Here is a 13,016-nt window from a genome sequence, read left to right as displayed (position 1 = left end):
ATACATGCATGCAGCTTTTCATAGCTGCTTTATTCATAATCACCAGAAGCTGGAAACAATCTAAGTATATCCATCAACTGGTGAATGGATAAACAAAACTTAGTAATTCATTCACTGAAATACGATTTGATAATAAAAAGTAAGAAACTGCTGATCTATGCTACCACAGGGGTGAACCTCAAAAACGTTGTACTAAGTCAACTAAGCCAGATGCAAAAAATTATGTATTGTATGATTCCACTTATTTGAAATGTCCAGAAAAGGTAAATTTATAGAGTCAGAAAGTAGATTAGTAGTTGCTTAGGGCTGAGGGTGGGAATAGGGATTAACTATAAATAGGCAAGAGGGAACTTCTGGGGGGTGATAGAGATGTTCTAAAACTGTACTGCGGTGATGGTTGCACAACTTTATAAATCTGCTAAAATTATTGAATTGTACACTTATGATCAGTGAATTTTATGGGGAGTAAATTATGCTTCAATAAAGCTATTTGTTTCTTTTTTAAAGCATATGCCCCGAAAAGGCTCCAAGGACCGGCATTTCAGGCGTGGGGGAAGGTTATGGCTCAGGTGATCAGAGGCTGTGGAGGGGCCAGCCTGCCAGTGTTCCTCAGGATTTGCATGCTGTGATCTAGCGTCTGGCCTCACATTCTTAGCAAGCAGTGCGGGAGTTTGGGCTCCACTTCCTTCCATTCCCCGGCCTTCCCCTTCAGTTGCACCTATTCAGAGCTGGTGCTGAGGCTGGAAGTAGAGCGAAGGCGTCACCCCAGCCTGGTGGGCATTAGAGTTTGGTTCTCCCCCAGCCCAGTGATGCCTGCCAGAGGTCAGAGATGACCACAGAGTCCCGCTTAAATGCTGCCCCCTCTGCCCGCCGGTGCTGTCAGTGAAACTGGTTGGGCGCCTGAGTTGAGCGCTCCCTGTTGGCGTATCTCCTGTTGGGCCAGCCCACAGATCTGCCTCTGGAAAGCCTGCCTTTTCTAGTCCACTGCACCCCAGGACCCTGCAGGGGCCAGGGCTGCCACCATGAACCTGGTAGCGGGTGCCCTTCTGACTTGCATGCATCTTTCTATTAGAACCTCATGCTGGTTTGACCTAGTACAGCCCGTTCCCTGCCATGGGGCCTCACTTGTGAACTGGTCAATCCTTGCCATTTTAACTGGCCTTGACCTGAATTGTTCTCTGCCTCTGTAGCCCAGGCATTTTTTGGTTCCGTCCCTGTTGTGCCAGAGGGCTCCCAGATCCCGGCTCCTTCATCTGTGCTATGGCAGTGGGCAGCAGGGCCCCGGAGTCTCAAGCTATGATCGGGACAAATGTCCTTCTCTGTCCTCTGACCCCTTCCTCCTAAGGGAGAATGGGCAGAGAGCACAGGACCAGGGCAAGATGCCAAGAACAGAAGCCCTCAGGCAGGGGAGGGACCCTCAGGAAGAGGCCACATGCTGGCGTTGAGGCTGTGGTCACTGAGACAGGGACCTTGCCAAGTGACTGGGGCAGAACTTGGGGACTCTAGGGAATTCCATGACTTGAGAGAAGCTCAAACAGAAGGAAAACAAGTCTCATCTCGAATGTGTGTCATCCTTGAAGTCGGAAGTTGCCATTTCCTGGGAGGGGCGGCCTTGACCTTTGGGGCTGGGGGACAGTTCCTTTCTGATGGCAGAGTGCTCTCTCCCGGAGCAGAGACCCAGGCCTTAGTGAGCTTCTCAGGATTCTGCAAGATTTTAAGCGTGCCCTCCCTGGGGAAAGCAGCCCTGAGAGCAGCTCAACTGGTAGGTATGAAACTGTACCCCAGAATAATGGAAGATCAGATTTTAGTTGAAATGCCACCAATTTCAGAGTTATAATGTGTTTTCATACCATGATACCTCATCAGTGCACTCATGTGCCTTTCTTCAAGTTCAAGAAAATTGTCAAGAGGGTGGAAGGGGGCACCAAAAAGGCGATTCCCAGCCGGTATGTTTCCTGACCTTTTGCTTGACCTCTTCTTATGGGTTTGAGATAATAAATTTTTGCAAATGGGAGAAATTAAAATGGACATTGTGTCACCTGTGCTGATGCAGTTACAGCTGAAGTTGTGTAAGCTTTCTTCATGTTTTCTGGTGCATACACTTTCTCAAGGATAAAGAGTCAGGGCCACAGACTATTTACATGTTGGATAAATTACAGGCACAGTTTTACTGTACTTTGTGAGCTTAGTTTAAATCATTTTTCAGTCTTTTCTGAACCATCAGAGATTTTTAAACATACTCCCACAGTCGAAGTATGGGATTTAATAAGTGATTTGTTCAGGATCTTAGTGAAGGCAGAGATGTGATTTCAAAGCGAATATGAAGATATATGCTCAAAACTGAGATATGTAACTACTTGCTTCATTTGTATAATATTGAATAGCAGCAGTGTTATAAAACATTTATTCCTTCTGTGAAAGGCAATCTGCTGTGATGGTTAAAGATTCTGTGGCCAGGCTGCCTCAGTTCACATCCGGGCTCTGCCACTGATTGCTGCGTGCCTTTAGCTAATTTTTCAACCTCTCTGATAAAATGAGGGCAATAATAGTCCTAGCATATAGTGTGTTGGGAGGATTTCATGAGTTAGTCAGTACAAAGTGCTTCCAACAGGTAAATGGTGAGCTCTATGCAAATGGTTCTGTTATTATTCAGTCAATACTTACGATTGATTCTTCTGTAAGCTTGTAAGGCCCATAGAACAAGGATGAAATAACACACAGCCCATGCCTTGAGGTCTCCCTCTAGTGGGAGACCCAGAGAAACAAGACCGTGGCAGCACCCGTGGGATGCCCACGGAGCTGTCACGGACACCCGGAGGAGGTGCTCCTAACCCTGTCCCAGGGGTCTGTGGGTGGTAGGGAAGGCTTCCTGGGGGTGAAATCTGGGCCAAGTCTTGAAGGGTGAGTTAGAGCATGACAGGAGAAGAGGGTTGGGGGAGGGCAGCACACAGAACTGGGGAGAGAAAAGCACAGCGGATGAAGGGATTTAGTCCATGGAGGTGAGGAACCCTGGAGATTCAGGGCAGAGCAGCAGGGAGGTGAGGCTGGAGTTGGTGGCAGGGCCAGATGCCAGGGGATGGCAGTCATCATAGTAATAACAATAACGGAGCCACACTGTTATTAAATGCCGTGCCCTGGCACAGTGCGAAGCGTGGGACACACACCATCTTCTTCCCGCCTCACAACAACCCCATGAGTGGGTGCTGTGATTATCTCCATCCTACAGATGAGAAAGCAATACAAAAAGTGTTGATGTTGGTGAGGTCTCCTGGCCAGTGAGGGGAAGACAGCGAGGGCTGCCAGCCCAGGCCACCTGGCTCCGGGGCTCACACATTAGCATAGGTGTGCTGGGAAGCTTGGATCTGATTGTGAGAGCTTTGGTGTTGGCATTCACACAAATGAACAAGAAGTAGATGCTGCAGAAATGTTAGGGCAATGGAAGGAGAAGCGGGAAGGGTTTGGCGATCGATGCTGGGATTGGCTGCAGCTGCCCTGCATCCCTTGACTTTGAAAAGTGCATCCCTCTGGTCATAGGCATCGATCTGTGGGTGTCTGAGCCTCTGTCCGCATTCAGCTGAGCAAGCAAGGGGGCGAGGGCAGGGACGGCAGACTTGGGTGTGTGTCTCCTGACCTTCCTCCTGCATCCCTGACATCACTGCTGTGCAGTCTTATCCTCGCCCCACCCCAGGGCTCAGGCTCAGCTCCCTCCTTCCAGAGCCCTAGGCAGAGGCAGGCATGAGGAGGACAGGCCTGTGCGACGGGACCTGGTTGTTATTCCTGGAATCACGTGACAAACATCCACCTGGTTTTAGTGTCAGTTTGAGCTGTGCCACTCAGCAGCTTGGTGACGTTGGACCAGTCACTCAGCTTCTCTGGGAATATTTCACCCTCCACAAAATGGGCACAAACTTGCCTTTGTCCCTATGGCTCAGGGTCGTCGTGAGCATTCAGTGAAATGATACCGGCTGTGGACTAATTCCTCATAATTACTCACGGAGTGCCCGTGTACCTCTGCAGCTGAACACTTTATGGGATTTACTTCTAATCCTCATAAAAACCCTGCAAGGTACAAATTAATCTCCCCAGATTAAGAACATGAATAAAACTGCCAACTCTTAGATGAAGAGTTAGCTCTCTGTAAACCTTTTGATTCCAGGTAACAGAAAAGCCAGCTCAGATGGTCTTACCCAGGAAGGGACTTGGCTGGCTCACCTGACCGGGGATGCTGCAGTGGGTGGGCCTTGCTCCGGGGGGCACAGGGTCCTTAGGGCAGTGGCTTCTGCTCCCAGCCCTTCTCTGGGCAGTGCTGCCTCCAGGCTTTGATGTGTCCTCAGGCCAGGCCAGCTCCCCTTGGGAAGGGAACGGTGGCAGCTCGTGCTTTCACCCCTGGCCTCATGAAGGAGTCATCTTACTTCCTAATGAGCAAACACAACTGAACTCATTGTTATGGGACCAACCTGAACCAAGCACTAAGGCCAGAGGATAAAACTGTGCCGAGCAGGGGGTGGGGGTCAGTGCCACCCAAACATTTGCCTTCAGCCCTAGGGGGCAGGGAGTGCATGCTGGGCAGGTAACCCCAATGACCTCTCCTTGCTTTTATTCTTATGACCCAAGACCAACACTGCATAGAACCGCTAAATTTTGGGTGCGCCAAAAGGTTCATTCGGTTTTTTCCATAAGATGGCTCTAGTAGCACTTAGTTGTCTTTAACTTCATTTGAAACAATTTTGTTAGATTGTATGTGACAGCTGTCATATCAGCATGCATTTTAAAAAAGACATCAAAATTGGTGAATTTTTGTGTAGCCATTTTAATATTGAAGTTGGAAGAAAAAAAACAACATTTTCAGCATATTATGTTTTATTATTTCAAGAAAGGTAAAAACGCAACCGAAACGCACAAAAAGATTTGTGCAGTGTATGGAGAAGGTGCTGTGACTGATCGAACATGTCAAAAGTGGTTTGTGAAGTTTCGTGCTGGAGATTTCTCACTGGACGATGCTCCACGGTCAGGTAGACCAGCTGAAGTTGATAACAATCAAATCGAAACAATAATTAAGAACAATCAACATTATACCACGTGGGAGACAGCCGACGTACTCAAAATATCCAAATCAAGGGTTGAAAATCATTTGCACCAGCTTGGTTATGTGAATCGCTTTGATGTTTGGGTTCCACATAAGTTAAGGGAAAAAAACCTTGACAATATTTCCACATTCGATTCTCCACTGAAACATAATGAAAACATTCTGTTTTTAAAGCAAATTGTGATGGACTATTAAAAGTGGATACTGCACAGTAATGTGGAACGGAGGAGATTGTGGGGCAAGTGAAATGAACCACCACCAACCACACCAAAGGCCGGTCTTCATCTAAAGAAGGTGATGTTGTGTATATGGTGGGATTGGAAGGGAGTCCTCTGTTATGAGCTCCTTCCAGAAAACCAAACGATTATTTCCAACAAGTACTGCTCCCAATTAGACTAACTGAAAGTGGCACTCGACGAAAAGCATCCAGAATTAGTCAACAGAAAACGCATAATCTTCCATCAGGATAACGCAAGACTGCATGTTTCTTTGGTGACCAGGCAAAAACTGTTACAGCTTGGCTGGGAAGTTCTGATTCATCTGCTGTATTCACCAGACATTGCACCTTCGGATTTCCATTTATTTTGGTCTTTACAAAATTATCTTAATGGAAAAAATTTCAATTCCCTGGAAGACTGTAAAAGGCATCTGGAACAGTTTTTTGCTCAGAAAGATGAAAAGTTTTGAGAAAACCATAATTCAAAAAGAGACATGTACCACAATGTTCATTGCAGCACTATTTACAATAGCCAGGGCATGGAAGCAACCTAAGTGTCCATCGACAGATGAATGGATAAAGAAGATGTGGCACATATATACAATGGAATATTACTCAGCCATAAAAAGAAATGAAATTGAGTTATTTGTAGTGAGGTGGTTGGACCTAGAGTCTGTCATACAGAGTGAAGTAAGTCAGAAAGAGAAAAACAAATACCGTATGCTAACACGTATATATGGAATCTAAAAAAAAAAAAAAAGGTTCTGATGAACCTAGGGGCAGGACAGGAATAAAGATGCAGACGTAGATAATGGACTTGAGGACACAGGGAAGGGGAAGGGTAAGCTGGGACAAGATGAGAGAATGGCATGGACATATATACACTACCAAATGTAAAATAGATAGCTAGTGGGAAGCAGCCACATAGCACGGGGAGATCAGCTCAGTGCTTTGTGACCACCTAGAGGGGTGGGATAGGGAGGGTGGGAGGGAGGGAGATGCAAGAGGGAGGGGATATGGGAATATATGTATACGTATAGCTGATTCACTTTGGTATACAGCAGAAATTAACACAACGCTGTAAAGCAATTATACTCCAATAAGGATGTTAAGAAAAAAAAAGTTTTGGGAAGATGGAATTATGAAGTTGCTTGGAAAATGGCAGAAGGTAGTAGAACAAAAGGGTGAATACATTGTTCAATAAAGTTCTTGGTGTAATTGAAAAATGTGTCTTTTATTTTTACTTAAAAAACTGAAGGCACTTTTTGGCCCACCCAATATTAAGGAAGCACCTCCTGACCTTACCAGTTAGTGTTCAGAGATTTCAAACTTACAAACTAAACCACCTCCAAGCCTTTACGCAGACTCTGTGAAACTGGCAGGGACCACGAAGGACGAGCTCTCACAGTGAGGCCCAGCAGAACCTCTCAGGTGATGTAAACCATTTATGATGAAAGGCCATGGGGAGGCTGTGGACAGGGAGGTGCCTTGGCAACTGCCTCACGAAGGAGCAGCTTTTATCCTGGTGCTTGTCACAAAATGCATGCAAAAATGTCAGACATAGGATGAAAGCAGCAGAAAGTAATGCATCAGGACCCCCGGGGTCTGCAGGTCCTTTCTAGGTGTGCCCGCTCTGGCACAGGTTTCTGAGAACCCTGCCATGTCCGTCCAGTCCCTATTCAAGGACTCCGAGAGCAGATTCCATAATAATGATGATCATAATGCTGGTAAAGCTGCTGGCAAAGCTATGGAGACAGTTAATAGATCAGTGGTTGCCAGAGGTGGGGGAGGGAGGGATGAATAGGAAGAGCACAGAGGAATTTTAGGGCATGGAAGCTATTCTGTATGATACTACAGTAATGGCTACATTATAAATTTGTCCAAACCCATAGAATGTACAACACCAAGAGTGAACCCTAATGTAAACTGTGGACTTTGGGTGATGATGCGTGTCAAGGTAGTTTCATCAATTAAAACAAGTGTACCGCTCTGGTGGGGATGTTCATAATGGGGGTGGTCAGGGGTCTATGGAAAATCTCTGTAGCTTTTGCTCAATTTTGTTGTGAACATAGAACTGCTCTAAAAAAATGGTCTTTTTAAAAAAATAAAACACGGAAGAGGAAAAAGTCTGGAAATATTTATGAAGGTCATGTTTTGGTTACGATAGACTTATTTTCTTTCGTCTCCATGCTTGTAATTACCATTTTAAAACATTTTAAAACTCACTTATTTATGAGAAAGAGTCATCTCAAGGGAGGCACCATTCGTCTGCCTTGAAAGTGAAGTTCTTTAACTTGTACACAGTTCCTCGGCATGTGCTGTTGATTGACCTTGTGTGACAAGGAAAGCCCGTGGAGCACTTTGAAAAGCCTAGAGCAAGATGTCAGGAAATTCGCCCTATTTGCACTAGTCCTTGGCCTTTATCAATGGCAGCTACCTTGGGCGGGGGCCCTGTCATTGTAAACGACAGTGAGGTGCTAACATAGTTGTTGAGACCTGCGTTCCTCCTGCAAGATTCCACACTTGACATTGCAAGGTACAAGGTTATAGGGGGATGAGCGTATCGCAGGCAGTCTTGGAAAGGCAGCCTGGAGCTGCTCGGAGAGGAACTGAGGAAGCCCTCTGGGGGTCCTGGTGAGTTCTTATGGTCTGAACTGAGGTGTGCAGGCTGGAGGAAAGGAAGCACGCGGACACTTTGGAAGGTAAAATGGATCAACGGAAACACTGACTTTCAAAGATGGTGTTGGAGCAGGAAGGGTTCAGGGAGGGCAGGCCCAGAAGGATGCTGGCAGGGCCAGATTGGCACATCTTCCTCAGCCCCGCTCGCGGAGGGCTTTCTGGGTCGGGATCTTTTGCCCGACAGACCACACTTGGCATCCCAGCCACCCCAGTTCAGGCCACGCTGAATCCCTCTGCAGTATGTGACGGACAGCTTTATGCCAGGATGAGGATCCTCTGCTCATTCAGCAGGAAACGGGATTGAACAGACCCCAAGGGGGCATAGTTCATATGTGGAGGCACAAAGCTTGTCCTGGATCCAGGGAAACACCAGGCACCTGGGGGATGAAGGTTGGGTGTCTGAACGCTCCTCGGTGGGAACAGTTAACTGTTCCTCTGGTGTATCCCAGTGAGGCAGGTATTTGATGGAGGGGTGGCACTCCTTATGCACAGGCGCTGTGGTTCAGTATGAGGGCGCTTTGAGCTCACATTCACTTATGAAAGCAAGGTGTGCCTGGGTGTTTGGTTCTTCATTTTAAAAATGTTCCTTGGTGAGATCATCTCAGTTTATACTATTTTATTTTTTTTCTGCTCCCAGACTCACTTAGTTGTAGAGGCACAGAATTTCCACATGGCTGGCCTGCCCACACCCACCTCCCTTTGGGCAGCACAATCCCAGGGACAGGCATGTGCTCCCCTCCTTCTCTGCCCAATCTTGGGCCAGGATGGCCCTTGGTCTTGGGCACCAGTCACTGCTCCTGCCTCCGGGACCCTAGCACTCAGGCTGGCCCCTCTTCCTCGCACCAGGGCAGGGCTTTGAGCAGCTGTAACCGTCCTGGATTTTGTACAGACTGAAAGTGCAGTGGAATGCTGATATCGCCTTCCGGTACCTTTTTGGGGAGCTGGTTTAAGCCTAGAGCAGCCATTGTGGATCTGGCTTGATTGACCTTCTTCCTGCCCTAGTTCTCTTGTTCTCTGTTGTCTGGGCTGGGCTCAGAGTCCTTGCTTCAGGACCAAGGAGGCAAGTCCACCCGGATCAGATCCCAGATCTCCTGCCTGGACCTCTCTGAGGCTTAATTTTCCCATCTGGGCAGGTCAGAGATTATGGATATCAGGCACTTTTCACAGTGCTTTGCGTAGGGTAGACAGGCATAGCTCTTATTAACTTTAGCTTCTGCAAAATATGATCGCTCACAATTTGTTCAGTGCCTGGTAAAATCCAGGTTGCCTGCTTTACCTAGTGTCCTGGAGTGGCCACCCATTGCTCAGGGGTGCAGCCTCTCTCTACGCCCTGTTCGCCTGCTCTGTCCTGCTTGGCACTTGTACAGCACTGCTACGTCTGTGGCTCTAGGAGGGTGCACTGTGCTCCCTCGGCAGAAAGATTTTCTGATCAAGGTTTAAGTTGAAGTTTGTGCTTCCCCTCAGGGCCAAGACATGGCACCATGAGATACCCAAGCAGCAATATTATTCTCCCTGGGTAGCACCATGACATGCCCCTACCCCCCTACTGTATCCACACGCTGGAGATTAGGATCCATGCGGTTTAGCCATTTCATGCCCCATCTAATTTAGGCTGAGTTTCTTATCTGACCCTGACTATAACCCTGTGAGATAGATAGCAAGGGTACATCTCCCCATATTACAGGTTGGGGGATGCGGCCCAGGGAAGTGAGTGACTTGCCCTGTATCACCTCTCTAGTCAGAGTGGAAGCAGATTTAGTGCAGGTTTTCTGCCCCCGTCCAGTGCCCGTTTGCTAGATCCAGCCACCACGTGCCACGGAGCAGAGGTGCCCAGTCTTTGTGGGACAGAGACTCCTATGAGAGGCGGCCAGGCCGGAACTTGTACATGTCACAACAAGGGTCCCACATGTGCGCCTCCTGCCCCGCCCTTGTTGGAGCCAGAAAAACAGCCCTGTTCCCCACAAATAACACTTCTGTCTGATCACACAGCTCTCTAATTTAGCTGGAGTTTCCGGCCTATTTTCTATCTTCCTTGGTTTGACTGGCTCCAGCAATGCCCACTCCCTTGTGTCAGACACAAAATACAGTCCTGTTGCAACCCAAGATGTAGAATAACTTTTCTCGTAAGTGAATCATAAGACGGACTTGGCCAAAAATTCCTACCAGCCCTGCTGGCTCAACGGGAAATGTTAAGATTCTGAGGGAATAACTGTCTATCGTATGTCATTGTGGTGACTCATTGTATCTGAGCGCTCATGATTGAGGTATGAAGTAGAACTGAATTTAGTTTAGTGTAGTTTTACTGTTTTCAAGGAGAAATGGTGATGACAAAGCAGATCTTTTTTCAGCTTACTGAAAGCCCCGGGCATAATGGCCTAAGTTTATGATGTCTCAAAATTTTCATTTTATATTAAAGAGCTAAAGAATTAAAGCCAAGAAAAGAGAAGAGGAAGGGGGAATATAATCTGATTTTGTGGGGTGTGAGTTGCAACTGGCGAGGATAATCCCAACTCAGAGGCAATGGACAAAAAGAAAATATCAAATGATTTTAGCAAAAACAAATGACCACGCATTTAACAAAAAGCCAAAATTCAAAAGTCGGGAAATGTTTGCAATAAGCATGTCACATTGATGTCAAAGATGCAAACAAATCTATAAGAATGACTCAACGATCCTAATAAATAATAGCAGAAGGTGTCCATACATCATTCATAAATAAGGAAACACAGTTAGACAAACACGGGAAATGTTCCTCCTAGCAAGCAAAGAAATGCAAGTAAAAGGAGATATCACATTTTTCTTCATTAAGTGAGAAATGTTTTAAACTGATAAATCTGGTGTTAAAAAGGATGAAAAGATAAATGCCCTCATCCATTGACCAAGCGGCTATAAAGTAGTACTAACTTGTCGGAAATCATTTTGACAGTGGGTTTTTTTTTTTTTTTTTTGACAGTGGGTATTGAATAACCTTTAAAATGATCCTCCTCTGTGAACTAGTATTTCCAGGTCTAAGAATCCAAAAACAAAAGTCTAAGAATGGAAAACCATTATGCACAAATATATTTATAGCAATGTTATTTGTATATCAAACTGGGAAACAAATTAGATGTTTAGATGTCAGGGGAAGGCTAAGTAAACTGTGGCATGTCTTCTCACTGGAATAGTGGGAGGATGTGACAATATGGAAAGTGTAGATTAAGTAAAAAGAAGGATGCAAAATTGTAATACAATATTATTTTTTAAAAAAACAATGTATAAGAACCAAGGAAGAGTTGAAACTTATGTCCCCAAAAAGCCTGCACATGGATGTTGACAGCAGCTTTATTCATAATCTCCAAAACTTGGGAGCAAAAAAGATGTCCTTCCGTAGATGAATGAATAAATAAACCCTGGTACATCCAGACAATGGAATGTTATTCAACATTAAAAAGAAATGAGCTATCAAGCTATGAAAAGACATGGAGAAAACTTAAATGCATATTTCTAAGTTAATGAAGCCAATCTGAAAAGGGTACATACTGTATGATTCAAACTATATGTGACATTCTGGAAAAGGCAAAGCTATGGAGACAGTTAATAGATCAGTGGTTGCCAGAGGTGGGGGAGGGAGGGATGAATAGGAAGAGCACAGAGGAATTTTAGGGCATGGAAGCTATTCTGTATGATACTACAGTAATGGCTACATTATAAATTTGTCCAAACCCATAGAATGTACAACACCAAGAGTGAACCCTAATGTAAACTGTGGACTTTGGGTGATGATGCGTGTCAAGGTAGTTTCATCAATTAAAACAAGTGTACCGCTCTGGTGGGGATGTTCATAATGGGGGTGGTCAGGGGTCTATGGAAAATCTCTGTAGCTTTTGCTCAATTTTGTTGTGAACATAGAACTGCTCTAAAAAAATAGTCTTTTTAAAAAAATAAAACACGGAAGAGGAAAAAGTCTGGAAATATTTATGAAGGTCATGTTTTGGTTACGATAGACTTATTTTCTTTCGTCTCCATGCTTGTAATTACCATTTTAAAACATGAACGTGCATTAATTTATAATGGAAAGAAAAAATAAACATTTCAGGAGTTTAAAAAGCTAGGAAATGAAGCTGTATGTGTGGTTGTGTATTTAAACAGTTCTGAGGGTTTCTGATCTCTTGTTTTCTCTTTGTGGCCAGAGTTTTGTAAACACACATCCCTTTTGGCTATTTGTAAATTTACACAGTTGACCCTGTACTCTAAAGCCATGACCAGTTAGAATTTCTGTTCCCAATAAAAATAAGCTATCTTTGGGGACTCTCAGTGTGAACTGTATTCTTGGAAATTTCCCCACAACGTGACTCAGTCTTTGTTTATTTTTAAAACTCCAGGACTATATTAGAATAGTCTGTTTTCTTTTATTAAATATATGTAAATTTGTATTAGTGTTTAATTTACTGTTTTTCAAAGATTATACAATCACATGATTTAATAATTAAAATTTTAAAGTTAAATAATTAATTTAAAAATATATGTACAGTGATAATTCTCCTTGTCCAATCTTCCTTCTGTTTATTTCCTCAGCACCCCCATTTTAAGGATCCACTATTTTTAAATTCTTGTGAATATTTCCAAAGTTTCTCTATGTTTGTGTACATAAATACTAATATATATTATTTTCCTGTATTTTTATACAAAAAAAAGACACATTTTACACATTGTCCAACACCTAGCTTTTTCACTTAACAATGTGTCTTTTCTTATCCCTAGATAAATAGCTTCCTCATTCCGCATTACAGTTACAAAGGACCCCGTGTGTGGATTTGTGGATTCACCATAATTTCCTTAACCAGTCCCCCGCTGATGGACAGTTGGGTTGTTTCTAATCTATTGCTATTACCAACAGGACTATAATGACTTATATGTACATTTCATACCCATGCAAGGATATCCACAGAATAAATTCCCAGAAGTGAAATTGCCGGGTCACAGAGTATAAGCCTCTGTAATTCTGATAGACCCTGTGATCCTGAGTGCCGAATTGCTCTCCATCAGGAAGGGTTT

General features: G+C 44.7%; 1 protein-coding gene across 4 annotated transcripts in view; it reads left to right on the top strand.

Annotated features, from left to right (window-relative positions):
- Positions 1-13,016, top strand: part of VSTM4 (V-set and transmembrane domain containing 4) — an 89,946-nt gene that overhangs the window by 46,301 nt on the left and 30,629 nt on the right. The window contains exon 6 of one of the 4 annotated variants that reach the window (XM_082407144.1): positions 4,874-6,077. The exons of 2 other annotated variants lie outside the window; for them this stretch is intronic. In XM_082407144.1, coding sequence (XP_082263270.1) covers positions 4,874-4,937 — 64 coding nt within the window. In that variant the 3' untranslated portion in view covers positions 4,938-6,077. One more of the 4 variants, XM_082407143.1, reaches the window with a different exon arrangement.

The sequence above is a fragment of the Balaenoptera borealis genome, assembly GCF_965194805.1.
Source record: "Balaenoptera borealis genome assembly, chromosome: 10".
Lineage (NCBI taxonomy): Eukaryota > Metazoa > Chordata > Mammalia > Artiodactyla > Balaenopteridae > Balaenoptera > Balaenoptera borealis.
This window is presented reverse-complemented; position numbering and strand designations above follow the sequence as displayed.